This window comes from Halichoeres trimaculatus, unplaced genomic scaffold (assembly GCF_033239565.1).
Source record: "Halichoeres trimaculatus isolate MK-OKI-2021-1 unplaced genomic scaffold, fHalTri1.1 fHalTri1_scaffold_9, whole genome shotgun sequence".
Taxonomy (NCBI): Eukaryota; Metazoa; Chordata; class Actinopteri; order Labriformes; family Labridae; genus Halichoeres; species Halichoeres trimaculatus.
The window spans coordinates 20,107,458-20,127,719 of record NW_027437188.1 but is presented as its reverse complement, the minus strand read 5'-3'; the positions used below and the strand labels follow the sequence as shown (position 1 = coordinate 20,127,719).

The 20,262-nt window shown below is 41.0% G+C and overlaps 1 protein-coding gene across 2 annotated transcripts in view; it reads left to right on the top strand.

Moving 5' to 3' along the window:
- hip1 (huntingtin interacting protein 1) overlaps window positions 1–19,444 on the top strand; it is a 50,044-nt gene extending 30,600 nt beyond the window's left edge. For both annotated transcript variants that reach the window (XM_074679286.1, XM_074679288.1), the window contains exons 8-31: window positions 727–867; window positions 1,666–1,723; window positions 1,837–1,912; window positions 2,811–2,954; window positions 3,478–3,575; window positions 3,814–3,886; window positions 3,978–4,161; window positions 4,593–4,681; window positions 4,870–4,986; window positions 5,234–5,335; window positions 7,529–7,723; window positions 8,044–8,191; window positions 8,337–8,423; window positions 10,162–10,269; window positions 11,113–11,249; window positions 11,348–11,458; window positions 11,640–11,698; window positions 13,266–13,359; window positions 13,892–13,992; window positions 14,239–14,344; window positions 14,743–14,866; window positions 14,981–15,042; window positions 16,809–16,926; window positions 17,019–19,444. In XM_074679286.1, coding sequence (XP_074535387.1) covers window positions 727–867; window positions 1,666–1,723; window positions 1,837–1,912; window positions 2,811–2,954; window positions 3,478–3,575; window positions 3,814–3,886; window positions 3,978–4,161; window positions 4,593–4,681; window positions 4,870–4,986; window positions 5,234–5,335; window positions 7,529–7,723; window positions 8,044–8,191; window positions 8,337–8,423; window positions 10,162–10,269; window positions 11,113–11,249; window positions 11,348–11,458; window positions 11,640–11,698; window positions 13,266–13,359; window positions 13,892–13,992; window positions 14,239–14,344; window positions 14,743–14,866; window positions 14,981–15,042; window positions 16,809–16,926; window positions 17,019–17,029 — 2,543 coding nt within the window. In that variant the 3' untranslated portion in view covers window positions 17,030–19,444. The remainder of the gene's footprint in view (window positions 1–726; window positions 868–1,665; window positions 1,724–1,836; window positions 1,913–2,810; window positions 2,955–3,477; window positions 3,576–3,813; window positions 3,887–3,977; window positions 4,162–4,592; window positions 4,682–4,869; window positions 4,987–5,233; window positions 5,336–7,528; window positions 7,724–8,043; window positions 8,192–8,336; window positions 8,424–10,161; window positions 10,270–11,112; window positions 11,250–11,347; window positions 11,459–11,639; window positions 11,699–13,265; window positions 13,360–13,891; window positions 13,993–14,238; window positions 14,345–14,742; window positions 14,867–14,980; window positions 15,043–16,808; window positions 16,927–17,018) is intronic.
- Window positions 19,445–20,262: the final 818 nt, after the last annotated feature.

Below are 20,262 nucleotides of genomic sequence, written 5' to 3'. Positions count from 1 at the left end.
GCTACTGTGTGTGTGTTTCCATTTATTCTTTGTTCTGAAGTATAGAAATTGAGATTGTTTCGCAGACATTAAACAGCTTTTCCCTTTAATATGCCCAACACACAAGTGTCCGTGTTACCTCACACCCAACTCTAAGAGTAGTTTCCTCCTGTGGTCTGGTGTATTTTAACAACATCACGTCATCCAGGGGTTACAGAGGCCAGGCCTGAGGTGTCTGAGTGTGTGTTTGTGTGTGTTCGTGTGCGTTTTCTAGTCAGGCAGGAAACCCGGCCTCTTCAGTGCACAGAGGCTCTCTGGGCTCAGCTTTAGGGTTTGATGTGAGCAGGGAGGTGGAGAAATGAAGAGGTGCGTGATGTTGGAGGCAAAGAGGGAGTCAGACAGTTCTGGTTGTGTTCAGGTTGATGCTCATTTCACTTTCCAAAGTTCAAATCTTGTTTCTCTTGCTTCCTACTGAGTGTGAGCTATGTGTTGCTTTCAACCATCTTGTGTTTAGTTTTCAACAAATGAAGCAGTAAAATAACTTGAGAGCACAACTTGATTGATTCATGAAAAAAACATCATTATTCATCTCACTGTTTGCTTTAATAACCACCAGTGTAGCTAAGTTTTGTTATGACTAGGAGTGTTTAAACTAGTGTGTGTGTGTGTGTGTGTGTTTGTGTACGTCAGTGAGTGTGCACATTTATTGGTCCAGTGGTGTTTTGATCTTTTCTGTCTCTCCCTCAGTTTTCAGCTCTCTTGACATGTCTCGGTCGGTATCAGTGACGGCGGCGGGTCAGTGTCGTCTGGCCCCTCTCATTCAGGTCATCCTGGACAGCAGCCACCTGTACGACTACACCGTCAAGCTTCTCTTTAAGCTGCATTCCTGTAAGTCTCACACACACACACACACACACACAAACACACACACACACGAGATAAAAAATGTCTCTTATTGGTTAATATTTCTAATAAAATGTGTCATATTTAAACCCAAGCTTCAGAACTTTTGCACAAGGTTTGCATGCAGAACTTAGTGAATTGCATGAAAAAAGCTATGGAAATAAACCTGACAAATTGACATGGTGTTAAAAGTACAAATTTTGCATTTGCTGAATTCAATTTAATTTAGTGTAGATTGATTTCATTTTGTTTTGTTAACACAGTTTAACCACAAAAATATATCACCTTTAATAGGGCACACTGTTGGAAAAATAAATTGATTTGAATATTTCTAAAAAGATACTAAGAAAAAAGTGAATGTGTAAAATAATTTATTCACATACTTTAAGATAAAACACTCGTCCATAAGATCCATTTTATCTTTGAGCGCTAGCTTACTCTTCACTCTGACGTGTCCTGCAGTGCAGCAGTTCTGTGTGTAAATTCAAAAGTGGAGACTCTTCATTTTAAAGATTTAAACATGACATGCTCATCTCAGAGTTTACACTTTTTTCCGACTTTTTGGGCCCTAAACTTTCAGAGCTTCACCTGTACACTCAAACAGGCAAGCTGTTCATTTTAAAAAGGCTTGTCCCAGTTTCTGACAAGGAGCCATTTAATCTACTCATGCACAGAACCTGATATATAAGACTGTGCCTAAACATTACACAAAGATTGAATTCTTGAACAGTTCTAGTGTCCCAGCACTGATGTGTTTGTGTGTGTTTTTTCTTTTGCTGCTAGGCCTTCCAGCCGACACTCTCCAGGGCCACAGAGATCGCTTCCAGGAACAGTTCAAGAAGTAAGAACACAAACACAGGCAGGAAGAGAGCCAGTCATAAAGCTAAATGCTGTTAGATCTGTGTTCAATGAATATTCAGAGTCTGACTCTTCTGTCCTTCTCCTCGCTCTCAGGTTAAAGAGTCTTTTCTATCGCTCCAGTAACCTGCAGTATTTCAAGAGGCTCATTCAGATTCCACAGTTGCCAGAGGTGAGGACTGCCTCACTAAATCTGAAACGTTTCCACATTCAAACTTCAACAGAGCTCCAAATTTCTCCATAAAATATTTACATTTCATCTTTTTTCCATACAAACCTCCAGCGTTCAAGCCATGTTATGTCACCGTCAACATACATCATGATATTCCTCTACACACTCAATAGAGCTGTGCGCTGGCAACAATTTGTAAATGAGATATGCATTATAAAAATCACACCACTTTTCACTTCACTGTGGTGATTTGCTTTGATATGGACAAGGAAATATGTTCACATTTCAGTAATTTAGTCTTTCCTACATCGAACAACACAGGACACATTTTTGAGCAATTATTGGAAAAAAGCTCAGTAGTATCAGTCAAAAAACAACATATTTACATGTAACTGTTAAAGTAGAAGAGCCGCCATGTTTCTGAGAATGTATTGTGATATTTCAACACTCAACTGCTACTTTATCCCTGATTGTAAAAATGACTCGCTAACTGCTTTTACAGCATAAATTTTGTCTTGAGTGCTTATCAAACTTCCCTTAAATATGAAAAAATCACAGATGTGATTTCATTTTGAGAAGCATGTGTGAGAGTTATTGGTAACATGAACATAGCTCAAACTGTAAGTGTAATGGACCACTGCCTCACAAAAGACATGTCTTCATTTATACCTGTTACATCAGAGTATGCCCAGCAAACCGTGATCTGCTCTATATCAGTCTATCTTTTAGCAACTGATAATATTCAAATTATGGGTTGTTTTAATGTTTTTAAGATTAGTCTAAATATGAGGTGAATATAACAGTTGAATCGCTTAACCTTAAGTAAAAAATGCCACACTAAAAAATAAACATAAATAATCTCCAACAATGTGGTCTAACTGCTTTGTGGTTGTTTCAGAACCCTCCAAACTTCCTGCGCGCATCAGCTCTGTCGGAGCACATCAGCCCTGTGGTCGTGATCCCGGCCGAGTCGTCGTCCCCCGAATCAGAACACGTGGTGGAGACAGACGACCTTGTGGACACAGATGTTCCTTCTCTGCCGGTAACTAAACTAAACATGAGAAAAGTCCTGTAGTGATACCTTCCCAAAATGTAATTTCTTTTTTTTTTGTATTTGTGCTCAACTGGCAAACATCACCTGCCAAAAGATATAAGAAAGATTCTCCGTTGGTGGAAGCAGTGGAGGAGAACAGATGCCAAGGATGTTGGAGATAATGAAATAAACTGCCAGCAGATCAGGCATGAACAGAGCCTCCTGTGAAATATAGTTTTATTACATTTCCACCACACATCTGGTTCATGTTTACACCAGCATAAAGGTGATAGTATTGACTTTGACACTGATGTCTGCTTAAGCTGAACTTTTAATGTATATGTTTGAACATGACAGATAAAGCTGTTAGTCAAGGCAGTTTAGATGTGTAATCCAGATGCAAGAATCAGGATCAACAGGTGGTTGAGATCTCAACACTAAGGCATCTCAACCCATGAGCTACTACTAAAACAGTAGCTTTGTGTGTCCTTTATGGCAAAATTGTGACACATTCTGTCTTTTAAACTTTAAGGCTGCTGTGGAAACCAAGTTTGATGACCTGTTTGGGACTTCTGCTGCTATAGACCCCTTCAACTTCAACAGTCAAAATGGCATGCGAAAGGATGACAAGTAAGCCTTGAATTATCTAAAAGATCATAGCTCATCGTGGTTTACTAAGAGAAAAGAAGCTAAAAAAGTGTTCAGACACATTAACCCAGAAAGGTCTGATCCATTAACTAGATTTATGAATAAACTAAGAACAGCATCAAGACGTTTTTACTGTATTCTTTTTCTTGAAGCCACCTGCAAAAACACAGTTCCTTGTACTGGTTTTTGTTTTGATCTGTATTTTGTTTGTTGCAATCAGAGACCGTCTGATTGAACAGCTAACACGAGAGATCCAGGCCCTTAAAGAAGAACTGGAGTCCTTTAGACTGGAGGTAAAGAGTGAAGGAGAAATTTCACGTTTCAGAGAACCAAATCCACCAAGTGAATCAGCATTTCGTCAACTTCACTCCTGTCTCTCCGCAGAGTGGTCGCCTGTGTCAGGCGCTGCGAGGGCGTGTCAATGAACTGGAGGCCGAGCTGGCAGAGCAGAGCCACCTGAGGCTGCAGGCTGTGGGGGAGAGTGAGTTCCTGAAGGCAGAGCTGGATGATCTGCGTCGGGTCAGAGAGGACACGGAGAAGGAGCAGCGGAGCCTGACGGAAATAGAGAGTAAGGCCAGACTTAATGAGCATCTCTTCTGCAGGTTGCTGCTTTTCAAATTAATCTTATATGAAGCACCTAAATCATCGCAGCAACATAGTTTGTCAGTTTTAAAGCTGTGCTGCTCTTATTCAGTCTTTTTGTTCTGAAAAGTTTGAAAACAGTGTGTCATATGATAGATTCTGTGTCTGACTACAGAACAAAGGACATCATTCATCTTTAAACACACCAGCACACGTCGCACACAGTGAAGACCTTTTTGATATTTTTATCCCTCTGTTTTTTCAATCTGTTTGTTGTATGTCTCAGCTGAGAAGTTTTGACTTTTAAAGTTTTGGCTAAGACTAAAGCTTCTCACCGAAATTAGACCAGAAATTTATCAAGTCAGGTCCAAGCTTTGGCACAAATAATAACCAGATGTTGATCTGTGGTTCTGTCAGAAAAAGCTCAGGCCAATGAGCAGCGCTACACCAAACTCAAGGAGAAGTACACAGAGCTGGTCCAGAGTCATGCAGACCTGCTGAGGAAGGTGAGAAAAACAAATCTTTTTTTTCTGCTCTCTTTTTTTTAAGCAAACGTCCTCGCCTTTTCAGCTTTAAGAGCCTCAAACCTTCAAACTTAGATTAAGAGTTTTTATCCTGTTCTCTGACCTGATGACCCAACATATTCCCTGTTTTCTCATATATTTCTCTGCATCTTTGTTTAACGTGTGTTTAGAACGCAGAGGTGACCCGACAGATGACTGTGGCGCGGGCAGCTCAGGATGAGGTGGAGGCCGTGAGGAGGGAGATGATGGAGAAGGTGAAGGCAGCTCAGGAGGCTGCAGACAGACAGGTGAGGATGTTATCTCTTCTGAGCAGGCACAACAGGCCAGTTCACCATAATGTGCAGCCTGTACGAGGCTTTAATGGTCAGAGAAATCATCAAATTGAGATTGAGGGTATTTTGGAGCAGTGCAGGGCAGTGAAAATGAGCTTAACACATACAAACAGCACAGAGTGCGGTCAAAAAATAATAATTGTTTAATTTGGTTAAATGTTTTGGCTGTTGTGAGTTAATTTTTTTTAAACTTTTTTTGCAGGAGAGGGAGCAGCTAGATCAGCTCCAGGAGCTCCAGAGGGAGCTGGTGTCCAGCAGGACTGAGCTGGACTCCCTGAAGACCACTGTGGTCTCATCACAGCAGGTCACTCTCTTCTTGTGCTTTTCAACACAACTAAGAAAATTAAGCTGCAGTCTGTTCGCAAAACATGGGTTGATTTAAAGTGGTATCACGTTATCAGCAGCCCTAATTAAAAAATAAAGACTTTTATTGTAACATCTGCTGCAAGACAGGGAAAAAGACAGAGAAAGATTTCACCCTAATTGATTTCATAGTTGATTAAAAGCTAAAAATGGACTGCTATAGAATGAAGCAAATTTGTGTTTTGTTTTTTTTAATCTCTGATAAACCTCTCTCTACATTTTCACATTCTCGGCCATTTAACTTTTCCTCCTACATCATAATCTCAAACGCATCCAGCCTCTGACAGAACTGTTATGCTAATACGTTTCTTTCACATCACTGATTTTGTGTTCTCTGTCGGGGAAGTTGTTGCAACGGGAGCAAAGTACTCTTCACCCTCTCCTCCCTCTCTGCCTGCGTTTGTCATGTTTGTAACAAGTGACTGACTGCATTTGTGTCAAAGAAGAAGAGACACAACCAGTGAAATCTGTTTGGGCACATGCAGCCTCTTGCTTCAGTGCTCTCACATCGGTCTGTGACTTATAAACCGCTCACAAATTCTCATTATTAACCCTCACAGCTCCTCTGATTTCTTGTGATTCCCTCCTCCTCTCATTACCTCGCATCCATCTCTTCCTCCCACTCTTCATATCCTATTTCTGGATCCACTGCTCATCAACTCTGTCACTTTCTGTCCTCCCTCTCCTCCTCCTCCATCCTCCATCTTTTTCACACACAGCCCACATTTCATTGCTTTTGTCACATGCCTCCAGTGTCCAGATCTCACTAAAGCAGCTCCTGCCGTGCAGTTAGCATCTATATTTTTAACATTTCTCTTTTTTCTTCACTTCTTAATGTTTCTCGTCTTCTGTCGGATCTTCTGGTGCTCAGGCTGTAAGTCTCTTTTTCTTACCTGCACAACACTTTGATGCACTTAATTTACCTCTAACAGTGACAGTTTATTTCACAGTCTTCAAGCACAGGGGGTCTGATGTAACTATTTAATTATAAATCACAACTCTTGCATTGCAGCCACAACAGAGTGTCCTTGATTTCTGCCCAGCCCTCTCTGGAGGCTGTACACTTCCTCTTTAGTTGTGGTGATACTGTTATTAACACAGTCTGTGTTTAATCGTCTCTGTTTAAGGGTGAGAGCCCTTTCTTTAAAGGTCCCATATTATGCTCATTTTCTGCAGCTTAATGCGGATCATTGATGTCTTCATGAAACGGTAGTAACATGTTTTGGTCCAAAAAGCCAGTAAATCAAGCACAGCAGCATTGTTTCCAGGCTCTCATAGCCCCTCTGTTCAGAACGCTCTGATTTAGTGGGCGTGACCTTCATATGTAAATGAGTCACCGCTGATACCACCCTGCTCTTCCACGTCACTGAGAGCAGCGCCACGAGCTCCGAGTGAACAATGTCTAGAAAACAGCGAAGCTCGTAACATTACAGGTTAAAACAACAGGCTAACCACAGCTAAAGTTAGCATCCTGAAGCTAACACAGAGACAGGGGGGACACTGAGGAAAAGCTCTTACATCTGCTCCACAGCACACAGCATTTAAAATACTCACATTTCCAGGGTCCCAGGTTTGTTGGCGGATGGTTGGTAATGCGCCTGGATTCAGGACCAGTCTATTCGCTAGCCCTCTGCTGGACTGTCCAAAGTTGGAAAAGCAGTCGGCCTTGAAGTGACTAGCACACACATGCACAGTTTTACTGAGTGTAGCTGGAACATTTCCTTGATAAATGAACTCTAGACACTGAGTTTTGTCTTCATCTGAGATGAGAAGCTTGTGCATGGAACTAAGTGGCTGGCTACGGGGTACAGGGGTATCTGCTCCGGTGGACCAATCAGGTCAGACTTGTCAGAATCGCTGACGTCGGCAAATCCCCAAAATCCAAACAGCTCGTTTTAGGTCAGGACTTTACATTCACAAGCACTACTAAGTACAGGTTGTGTCATTAAATATCACATTTTGTGGGCTGGGAGGAAAGCCAAAGACCCACAAATTTCACTATAAGACTTTATAAAGTGATTTTTGCATAATATGGGACCTTTAAACCACATCCTGATACTTAACCACCTTGATCTACTATCTATTGTAGTGCCTCGATGAACATTTCCCCTTTTTGTTGTTTTCCTCTGTGCAGTCCAGTGAGGTGCTCAGCGCCCAGTTGGCCACCCTGGAGTCAGAGAAGGCAGATCTCGTGCAGTCACTATCAAAAGTGGAAGCAGAGCTTGCTGTCCGAGGGGAGGAGCTAGAGAAAGTCCAAAGCTCTCTGGCGACTGAGAGGGAGAGTGGAGTGAAGACAGCAGAAGCTCTGCAGAATCAACTCAATGAGAAGGTAAAGATGAGTCATTTCTGGGGCGCCAGGTGACCCGACTGTCGAGGTTGCGTGCCTCATGAGGTGAGCCCTTGAGCAGGCAGCCCGGGTTCTGTGGCACCTTTCCTGCATGTCACCCACTCTCAGCCTGTTTCCTACCCCATCAACCAATTAAAGGCATAAAAAAGATTAGTCATTTTTTAATTAACTTTCTTCATTAGCGTTAATATATCAAATAGGATGTTTTAGCCTCTGCAAATCAACGTTTTTACCCTCTGGCACTTCTAATTAAGCTTGATTATGTTCAGTATAAGCATATGTCCATATGTTTGCACCCACAGGAAAGCAGGGAGCAGGAGTTGGAGAGCCAGCTGGTTGCAGCTCGCTGGTCCAGTCTCCAGGGAGCCGTGGAGGAGGCGGAGAAAATCATCCAGGACTCTCTAGCTCAGATAGACGACCCAGCACACATCAGCTGTACCAGCTCTGCAGGTCAGAAACCAATGGTTTTACTCTACATCACAGTGCAGAGCTGCTGTTATTGAAGCATGGGATTCTGATCAGCACAATGTGAAAAGCTAGAAAAGTTCTTGTGCATGATTGTGTCTCACAGCCGTGTTTTGTTTTATCTTTGTAGACTACCTAGCATCCAGATGTCAGGCCTCTATAAACTGTATGGATCGGCTGCAGTCTGCCAGAGAGGCCTTTGTAGCAGACAATACAGGTGGGAGCCTTCAGTTTACCTCTGGGAGGGACAAGATATATACTGTGTGCTTGTGTAACCAAGTAATGTATAAAGACAACACACTTCAAGTGATAGAGTGTTGCATTGTGCCAGTGTAAGTAAATTTTAAAACAGGCATGAAACTTTAAAAAATGGTTCCAACATCCAAGAAAAAATAAAGCTAAGGATAATTTTTACATTGAGGTTTTTCATCAATTTCAAAATCTTGTTGTTGATCAGGATCATCACTTACGACAGCGGCTGTGTTTCTCCTCGCGGCACACTGCCTTATCTGAAACAAAGATTGATTGTGCTTCATAACACAGAGTCACATGGAACTCACAAAAAAGATAAATTGCTGGATGTCTTCCATTGTTGCTCTTTGTTTACTGTGTTGCGTTTTTCTTCTTCGTTGGATTTATTAGTGGGGTACACTGTGTCGCACTGCTATGGCGTCATGCTATTATACAACTGTGCATCCAGCTTTGACACCCCCTACCACGAGGGGGCTGTGGAAACGCAAACAGGATCAGTCTTAACCGATCCAACCCGTACCAAACCATACTGATCTCAACTGGACTGCTTGGTAGAAACAGACCTAAACTGTGTTCTGCCTGATGGATAGGGATGGGCGTTGATTTTATCGATATCAATGCCCTTATCAATTTTGCTTATCGATTCAATTTTTTATCGATTCCCTTATCAATTCCTTCTTTTTCAAGTGAATAAATACGTAATTGGTCACTGGATCTGGATATCTCCTGGCGTGAATATAAGGAAATAAGTAAAAATTGCACGTCATATGACGTTGATGTACAGTTTTGTAATATGTTATTGACTGAAGTAGGCCATCTAGTGTCTCAAAGTGGTTATAGCATTATTCTAAGTTGTTTGGAACCTTGCCGTAGTTATGAAGCAGCCATGAGCCTAACTTTTCTTTCTTTTGCCAGAAAGTATTTTAACATCTGGAGTTGTCAGTATTGTTTAAAAAGAGTAACTGTGATATGCCTCTGTGATGAAAGTTAAAATTCTACTCTGAAGCCAAAGTTATACCAATGTATGCAAACCACTAGCGTATCAATGCAATTTCCCGTATATATAAGCATCAAGCTAGCACTATTTTGTTTATTTTGAATGTATTGAAAAGGAATCTCCTGTGAAAGAGTAATGTAGATTTCTTTGAGTGTTCAGTTCTACGGTAAAACTTCAAGCTAGAAATCCTTAAACAGGGTTTTCTTGGGAAATGTTATCTAACTGCCAAGCTAAGAAAGCTGTGGCAGACTAGTCACATACGGTCCTGCAGCTCTGGCATAGTGTAAAGAATTGATAAGAGAATCGTTAAGCACAAAGGCTAACGATACCGATGGATTGAAACATTTCTTATCGATTCTCAACAGGAACCGGTTTTCGATTCCCATCCCTACTGATGGAGCCAACTGTTGTTTGCAACCCCAATGATTGACCAGTTGTATTGTCCAAGTTAACAAATTCAGTTTGCATCAGTTTAATCCAAGTACTAGCTATAACCAACAACAAGCTGGTGTCACCTTGAACATCTTCAAATTAAAAGAAAAACATTTTAAAACCTGGATGCACTGTATAAAAAAGCTCTTTATTTTGGCTGATGCAAAGATGACCAGCATGTCGTGCATTTGTACACTGACGCTAACTAAGGTTTTGGAGGTGGACAGCCGTGTATCCTCGAGTGTGTCTTACCTGGAATCACATCTTTGTCTAGGTATATCTGAGCTGATGCGAGTGGTGACCCAGTGTGGCCACCTGGTGGGCGACACCATCGTTCAAGGTAGTGCCACCTCCCACATGGTGCCCGTGGAGCAAGCTGATGGTGAGTGTGCATGTGGAAGAGAGATATGAAGAGTGTGTAACCTCCACTTCTTTCCAAATGTTCACCGGAGGACAAGTGTCTTAGTATAGATATCTTTTAACATGAGGGTCAACAGGTCATGCTTCTTTATGTAACACGCACAGAAAGGTGGGCAGCAGGCAGGAAAATGGTTGGGTATAATTGGGTTATGTATGTTTAATTAGTCTGATGTAATGTTTTGTAGTATTCTCCACATCCACACATCAGACAGCAATAAGCAACAGCAGGTGAAAAAGTCAGGTGGTGAAGAACATGTGTTGATAGAATAGATTTATAGTTAAATAGTTTAATACAGGAATAATATTTGCAGAATTTATTCAGAAGTCAGACCAAGTTTACACACGCCCAGACATAAGAGAACTCATTATTGCAACACAAAACACAGATGTAAAGCTAAAACTGGGTCAGATTTAAGCCTTGTGTGGCTGTGGCCTGGAAACCACATTGATCATGTGTTTGTACTTTGTTAAAATGTTGCAGCATTTGCACAGTTAAATGCAAATTAGCTCACAGTCCTTCATCTAAGAACACAGTCCTGAGGTAGAGTGGGTGTTTACACTCTGCCTCAGGGGATGTGAGTGTAATTATAACAGCAGCTAAAGCAACTAGTGGCACGTATCAGAGGGCTGTATGTTTTATTTAATAAGAAAATGAAGAGTAAATAATACTGTAGCTTGTAACATGTTAGCCACTTGAAGAAGACTCTGCATTAAATACCTTCCTGATGTCAATTGTTCTCAGTCTGCCTCAAGTGCTTGTGAGTGTGTTTTGGTGACAGTCACATATCCTCTCTGTCTGAATCAGCCCTGTCAGAGAGCGTGAAGGCGTGCGGGGCTGAAGCTCTGTCGCTCCTCGGTCAGATGAAGCAGCAGGACAGCATAGCAGCCGCAGATAACAGCAAGCTGAAGACAGCACTCGAGGCCATTCTGGCCACTGCAGAGGTCTGAACTTACACACACACACACACACACACACAATCATACTCAAGTATGATTTAAAAGTCTTTTGCTGTCATACTGACTTCAGTGTCTTTATTCAGAAACTGCGTCCCAGGGGTCTGGAGCTACAGCAGGGGGAGCTGGGGGATCTTGTGGAGCAGGAAATGGCTGCTACTTCCGCTGCTGTGGAATCAGCTGCTGCCAGGATAGAGGTGTGTGTGTGTGTATATGTGTGTGTATGTGTGTTTAGTCGCAGTCACTTGATCCCAGAGTCGTGTTTTTAAAATGACTCTCTGTGTGTTTGTAAGAGCCCCCCTGTCTATCTTTACAGCAGTATGAACTTCAAAGCAACCTTTTTTTGTCTCCTTTGTGTGTCCCTGTGGATCCCAACAGGAAATGCTCAACAAGTCTCGAGCAGTTGATACAGGAATCAAGATGGAGGTCAATGAAAGGTAAAGCTCACACAGGAGGATAGTGTTTGAAAGCTCGGATCACTTTTTTTCTGTTACGTCATGCTGCGCTAAAAATACAGTTGAATGTTTCCAGGGCAAACCAGATCCAAAGAAATAGCTGAATGACCCCCAAAGAAAAACTCAGATTAACAGAAACTTTATATATATATATATATATATCCAGAATATTGCCAGGATCTGGATCGTACTTTAACATCTGTCAGAAATTATGGTGACCTTGTCTTGTATTCTTTTGCAAAACAGTCTGACCATTTATCGTGGAGGTATATACACATATGGTGAGAACAGCTATCACCTATCTCACAATGATAAGGAATGCTATAAAAAAGTCCTGGATCCAGATGGTGATCTGGATCGCCACCAAAATTTAATCACTTCTTCCTTATCCCATTTTGAACATTTCCTGAAAATTTCATCAAGATCTGTTTGTCACTTTTTGAGTTATGCTGTTCACAGAGAGACAGACAAACTCTCCGAAAAACATAACCTCCTTCGCAGAGGTAATAAGTAGAAATATAGTTACCTCACCAAAAAACCAGCTTTTTATAGCTCCATTATGGTTAGTTCACTTTCTCTGACAGGAAGTTGTGCTTGTATTGAACAAGAAGTGAAAGTAGCTCAAGCATACATAGCTTAAGGAACTGCTGCATCTGTTTCTTATCATTGTAGGAAGCCGAGCCTCCAGCTATGTGTTTGTTTCACATGACATTTCGGGGCAGTTGCAAAAAGTCACACACTCAGGGCTGATGTGTGAAGAATATTTATCTGTTCATCCACAAAGCCTGTTGCAAAGTGTGAAGTCTGAGGCCAGCATTGTCAACCAGCATCAATGAAAACCTGGATGTAGATTCTCCAGTGTGTGTCCTGTGGTTTTAATATCGACTGTCTGTGTTAGAGACTTAACAATCAGGGAGTTTATTTGTACTGAGCTTATACAAGCTCCCAGGAGTTCAGACTTCTTGTGACTTTGTGTCATAAAAATGGTCTCTCTGCTCCAAATTTAATCATCAGTAATTTGTTGGGTGCTCAATTTAGTTTGGTGCTGCTGCCTTGGTCTTATTAATCGACATGTGCATGAAATTTTGTGTTGAGGTTAGTTTCTTTTATTTGAAAACTCAAAACAACAACAAAAACATTTTGTTTACAATCAGCCTGATTAAAAGTTCCTTGTTTGTTCAAGGTAAGGCTAATTCTACTTTTTCCCACTGCTCTAACAAACTGCTGCTGAGGGATGATTATTAAACAAAAAAACAGCTACAGATGCTGCATTGAGATTTAGGTCAGTGGTGCACCGGTCATGCAACAGCAAACCTATTTCTAGTCCAGCCTGATTTTTTTTTCTCTGTTTTGAGTTTCAATCTGTGTCAGGCTGACAGTAACGTTTGTAATCTTCCCAGGCTCCATTAGAATAATTTTAACACAAATTGGTTGCACATTCACTTCAGGTGTTGGGAAATGTACTTTCTGGTGAAATAACAGGATGGTTTTTTCGGCAGCAGCTGGACATCGTGTCAGTGTTTATCTTGTGCTCTGTCGCCCCCTGCAGGATTCTGGCCTCCTGCACAGATCTGATGCAGGCAATCAAGGAGCTTGTTCTGTCTTCCAAAAATCTGCAAAGGGACATTGTGGAGAGCGGCAGGGTGAGTTATGAAGCATTTATCTTCTCCGTTTGTATTTGGTAGACAGATTTATAATGAAGCACTGAGCCTCTCTTCTCCAAAATGACTTTTTTAAGTATGGCACGTTTATCTTTGAATTGTGAGGGATACATTTTATCAGTGATGCAAGTTTACCCTGGAAAGGCTGAGCTCTGGCTGTTTTTGCCACAGGAGTCTGTTGCATGTTTATATTTTTCAAATGTGTCTTTTTATGTTAAAAAATGGAAAGCAGCTGTTAATATAAACCTGAATACTAGAGTTATTAAATACATTTTGTAATATGTGATACAATCTCTGAAAATGATAAGCAACCAAGAGTAATAGTCTATGCCTACAGGTTGCAAAGTGTGTGAAGTAGATTTTCTGTCTTGATTTTGAGTAAACTTATAGTCTTTGGGTTTTGATTGGAGAAAGATGCCTTTTTTTTTGGAAATACAGTTACATCTCTCCTTCCAGAGAGATCAAAGTGTGTGTGCGAAACCAACATTGAAACATTTCCTCTTTTGCTCACCAGGGGGCAGCCTCCATGAAGGAATTTTACGCCAAGAACTCCCGCTGGACTGAGGGCCTGATCTCTGCCTCCAAAGCAGTGGGCTGGGGCGCCACGGTTATGGTGTGAGTATCAGTCCTCTCCAGAGTGTCAAAGTGCTTATGTTTACAGAGGTTTTGGCTGTGAGGTCTGCTGTGACAGCTCAGGGAATCTGATGCCACCTGGTGAATGAAAGTAGTGACCTTTGCAGGGGGATGAATAAAGTAAACACAAGAACAACATTTCAGGATTCAGGCAGTGAAGTTCATTTAAAGGTCAGGTATTTCCTTTTCTCCTGCTCTTGGGTTGATTTTGCATTTTGTTTGTCCCAGGGACGCCGCTGATCTGGTGGTGCAGGGCAAAGGGAAGTTTGAGGAGTTGATGGTGTGTTCACATGAAATAGCTGCCAGCACAGCACAGCTGGTGGCTGCCTCTAAGGTGAGCAAAAGGCACACACAGATTTTTTGTTTTACCATTCAGGTTTAATGACATCACAAGGGATTATTCATCATTGTGTTTTACTCATGAATTCAAAATATCCTCATGAATCAGAAATAGTATGGAAAGTTTTCTTGGCCACTGCAGTTGGAGAATTACAGCTGCAAGCGATCCTCCTGGCAAGGATCTCCTGTCTCAACGTAAATTAATTTGATCTGTGACCAATGTAGCCAAGTATGATTAGTTTATTAGTGATAGGAGGTAAAAAAAAAAATAATGTTTAAGTCATATTTTCAATTATAAGCTGCTATAGTCTTAATTTTTTTTAGGAATGAATAAAACTTTTACTTTAGGTAAATTATTTGAAAAAGGCATAATCTCTTATTTCTCCTATCCAGGTAAAAGCGGACAAAGACAGCGCCAACCTGCAGCGTCTGCAGCAGGCGTCCCGTGGCGTCACTCAGGCCACTGCAGCTGTTGTGGCCTCCACCAAGTCTGGAAAGTCTCAGATTGAAGAGACAGGTGAGAGAAGCAGGTGGACTGTAGAGTCGGATTGTTTGGTTTATTGTCAGACAGCTGGTTCACAGCGTCACTGGAAACCAGTTTGAACACCAGTTGTTGTTTGTTTGTTTGTAGAAACGATGGACTTTTCCAGCATGACTCTCACCCAAATCAAACGACAGGAGATGGATTCACAGGTGAGAAGAACATTAGTAATGGATACACCGGTTTATTAAGCAGCATGGATGGAGTTATATGTTTTCAAATTCATGGTTTTAACTAATCAAGATGGAAGCTTCTGGAGTTTTTTAACAAAGGGGTCAAAAAAAATTTAGCCTAAAAAAGAAAATCTGAAAAACCTGAACACTGAAATCTGAATTTTATTGTTTGATTGATCATGTGTCTCTTTACTTCATGAATTCAAAAATGAGAAGGAGGGGTAAGGAGAACCATTAAACTCTACCCCTTTATTTCAGCAACGTTTTATCTTCACATTTACATTCAAAGCAAACCCCTCATGATAATCAAAGCCCTCCTCCTCCCTGTACCTGGTGAAATTATTTCTTCATATTTCTTCTTCACTTACTACATGTTTCAGCATCACTGTACCTCCAAATTTTTTGATCGTTCCTTGCTCTAGACACTATCTGTGCAGTTTTAAAGTCTACAAGATTGAATAATTTGAAGGTTTTGGATTTAAAGAATGATAAATTTGTGTGTTTTGTATGAATTACGAGGGTTTTTTTAATACACTGTACTGACCCGAACATAGGAACGAACGACCCCAATCTTCAGAAAAAAGACTGACAAACAAAATGTACTTTTTTTTTAAAGAAACTGTTTTTATTGAAATTCTGAGAAAATGATTGAAATAATAACTAAAGACCCCTTTCATACAATCAGCACTTTGATAATGGGCCATATCTGCTGCTTTGATCATCATTATCTTAAGTTAGCATCATAACTCTGCCTCAGTTTTCTGTTAACTTGCCCAACTTTTGGTCCACTTTGTTCTGGACAATCACAGCTAGGGATGTCCCGATATTACATTTTCACTTCCGATACGATTCTAATACTGCAGCATTGAGTATTGGCCGATACCGATATTGATCCGATACGATATCAGCATTAAACATGCATACTTTTGTTACTCATTTCGAAGTATGTCTGTCATGTTAGAAAAGGCTTGATTAAGTGATATTATTCAATGAAAGAACAGTAGTCAGAAACAGTAGGTATGAGGAAAAACTGACCCATTTATTATGAATCAGTGGGTAACAGAAACTGCTTATATCTGAGATTTTAGATGCATTCCGATACGATACCGATACTTGTTTTTTTGCTAATATAGGACCGATATCCGATATCAATATCGGACTGGGACACCTCTAATCACAGTGCCTCTCCGTTTCTCATCTCCTGTCACTGCAGCCTCCGTGAGGTCACTGGCTTTACAAAAAGCTGGCGCTCTCTGGGACCCTAGACAACTATCAGCATGTGTCAATGGTTAGACCCTGTTGGGGTCAATACAGTAGTAAAGTTCCTTCATAGGGGTCATTGTTTTAATATCAGTGTAAAAACTGAAGTGTGTGTTGTTGCTCTGTTTCCCAGCACTAAAAGAAAAACATTGAGCACTCTGGACCCACTCGCACACAAGGCCCTTTGTTTGAATGCACAGAGCGCTTCTTTTTAAAGCTAAATTTAGAAGTCTGAACTAAAAACTTGTCTGGGGGCAATTTACCTTACGTATTACCAATAGCTTCAGCCTGAATGCAGTATTATTAGAACTAGCATTGCCTCTTCAAGAGTTTACAACAAACGTGCTCTGTAATGGTGAAAAGGAAAACACATCATTCTGCAGTTTCTTGTTTCCCTTCAATCTCTGTCCATCCAAGAGATTTCTGTACATGACTCATGAGAAAGAGAGTGTAATGATGGATAATGAGTGTCTGTGTTTCCTCAGGTCCTGGTGCTGGAGTTGGAAACTCGTTTGCAGAAGGAACGAGAGCGTCTTGGCGAGCTGAGAAAGAAACATTACGAGCTGGCTGGAGTGGCGGAGGGCTGGGGCGGGGAAGAAGAGGGTGAGAATGGAAACCAACCTCTGCTTCGCATGTTTACCTGGAAAATGTACTGAATAAAAACTAAAATCAATCCGTCTCCTTCTTCTCCACAGGCACAGGCTGAGTCCTCAGCTCCTGCCTCCCCCTTCTTCTTCTCTCTGCCTCTTTCTATTTATACACAATTTGTCAGTCTTTTTGTTTCTTCTGTCTGTTTTCTGTTCGTTGTCTAAGCCAAATTCAAAGGTGCTTCTTTTCTAAAACCTGCTTCTCCACCCGTGTCCGAATGCTTCCATAGAGGACGGCACTAAGGGCTCAGCGACAGGGGAGGGGCACGAAAAGGGAGGAATAAATGGATGTAAGAGGTGAAAACCATCCAGACTTCACAGCCTCACACCTTCTCTTGCCTCCCTGTCAGGACTGTGTTGGTGTAAAGAGCAGACAGAGTAAAGTGGATCCATTCTACAGAGTATTTATTGCAGTTTTCTTCCCTGTTTTTTGGATAACAGCACTCCATCCAGGAGTCACAGCAGAAATGCCACGAGCACAAGTTCTACTCAAGACATCCCAGGATGCACTGCACAAAGGCAGAGTTCTTAACAGGAATACTGTTCAGGGGAGGGGTTCAATGACTGTTGCTGGCCTACCCCAGCCTCAAAATCATGTCTCTGTGTTTCATGGGTGGCATGCATGCAGTGTTTTGTTCCACGATATGAGCTAACAGAGCTGCTCTTTAAGTGTCTGTGTAGTTTATAGTTTCTTCCTCTTCTTTCTTCACTGTGAGTTATCACCATATTAAGTCCATACTCGCTTCACCTGCTGGTTCACTGGACTTTCTGCCTTCCACCTCTCCACCATTGTACCGACTGTGACTGTTAACTCAAGCTGAACCCTTTGTTTTGTATTTTTATCGTGCTAATTTCAACAGACGCTCTCGTGCTAACTCTTAAAAGGGCGGATTCAGAAAAGAAAAGTGGCACCGTTATTTTTTACTCTTCTCCTTGTGAGCTTTTAAAGGAGCATCTACCTCGTGCTACATCGACAGAGGTAGCGGTGCATCATGGGACGTTCTGGTGAGAGGGAACCATTGCCCGAACACTAATGACGTTGAGTCAATTTTTTCATAATTCTTTATTAGTTAAAGGTGTTTTTATATTGAAAAAAGCAACTACAACTTCTTGTTCTTTAAGCAACAACAGCTCAAGTCTGGTGGAGAAAGAAAAAGTTATAATATAAACTTTAACACCCTTATCGGTGCATATTTTGTTATAAATGTCAAGCAACACTACATCAATTTGTCACTGAAGCAGCAGTTTAACATTTGGAGCCAGGATCCAGTTGCATAGCAAACCTAGAGGGTTAAAAGGAAGTCCTTAAGAGTTATTGGGTCTGAGCTGAATGTCACTTTTAAAAAGTGAAGTGTGCCGTACACAGACTGCAGTGTTCTCAAAAGCTTCCTCAAGACCAAGTAGCTGTGCATACAAACTACAAGCCTTTTATTGTTGGAGATAATCTTTTCATCCAAAAGCATCAGTTTCTGCATCTCTCAGAGTAAAAAACTCAGTTAAACTGAAGTAGGGATGCCAAATGGTGCAAATAAAAGCTACATATAACTAATATAAGTCGTTATATTTTCCATAAGAGGTTAGTATTTAACCATATTTCCTACTGAGACTGAAGAGATGACTCAGCCTGCAGTTGGCAGACTGGACAAAGAAGACTGATCTTGCCTTGAGAGGAGTTGGCCTCGTTTTTCAACCCTGTCACATTATTTCTTCTTTCTTTCCAGTAACCTTTGTAACGATGACTTTTTGTCTTCTCTGTGGCTTAACACACTCGGTTTGGATGCTTCGCCTCAGCTGTGTGTATCGTAAAAGTAGTGACACTGGTTTATTTAACAAACACTGCTCTTATAGTGTTTGCCTATCATTCTTTAAGACTTGTGTTGAGCAGCAGATCGGCGAGTCGGAAAAAGGCAAAAAGAAGAGTTTTATTAGTCAGACCTTTGAGGTGATCTGCCCATTTACTGCTCCAAACATGCTAAAACAGCAAGTATTACTTTCAGTAATGTTTTGTGCAGGTTTTTGTATTTAATAATGATTTTAGACTTTTCTGTCACCTCTTCAGCCTGGGTGAAACAGAGGCTGGTTTTAAGAAAATCTGGAGAGAAACAAAAAAAGAAAGTTAGATTTGCTTTTTACAGTATTTTAAGTGTCTTGCCAGATGGTTTGAAAGCACCTTGAGTGATGTCTGGTTGTATTTTTGGCCCAAATATTATTAACCTCTCTCTTTTTGTGTAATCTGTCGTTCTCTCTTCTTTCTCTCTCTTCTTTCTCTCTCTTCTTACTCTCTGTCTCTCTGGGGTCTGTGTCTGTAGTGGTACCAGCTCAGCCAGCCTTCAAACTGCCTCACACTGTAGTCAAAGAGAAACAAATACTCACATAGCAACATTGAAATATGTCTTTGTATGATATACTAAAACTATGTTGGTGGGTTTGTTTTTATTTTTTCAGTTTTTGAAATAAATATTTCAACTCGTTAATACAGACCTAGGTGTTGGTCTCTTAATTTTTCATTTAAAGAAATGCACAAATCATGGATGTAATTAGATCAGAGGTCAACATTTTAGATCAGTAACTGAGTTAAAACCAGTCATGTCTCTGCCCCTTCACCTTGTGCTCTCTGTTTTGTTTTCCTCTTCTCAGAATAATTCTTGGAAAAGGTGAATGTTACATGAAAGGCACTGATTGATAAATTGCTTCAGCCCCTGTTTTATTAATCCTCTTAACCTGCTGATGCAACACTCACAGAAAACGCTTGAGGAATTCTCAGAAAAGTAATGCACACTGCATTTCAGCGCTTTTGAAGAGATAATTACTGGGTGCTTGTTTGTGCTAGCTCAGTAACTTTAAAGGAGCAATAACCCAACATCTATATCAGGGCAGCGCCGAAGTCTTAATGCACATAATTGATTTTTTGTGAGGTAGATTTACGGTAACAGGAGTGAGTCATGCAATTTAAAGTGCTTTGTTGGCATTAAGTTTAGAATAAAAAATTAAGGAAAGTTAAAGGCTGTAAACTTTGTATGAATACATTATAACAATACCAAGTACCCCAGGTGCATGCAGGGATATGTTGGATGCACAGCAAGATTTAAATGAATCTGCATAATCTGAAACCACTGTGCTGAGATTACAGAAATCACTAATCCCGGCTAAAGTTTGTGCCTGGATCAACCACATCTTCTGATAAGAGTCTTACTGCCTCCTATCTGCAGGCATCAGACTACTACTGAGACACACCATAAAGCTTCACCTTAAGCCACTGAGACTTCATCTAACTCTGTTGATAGAAATATTG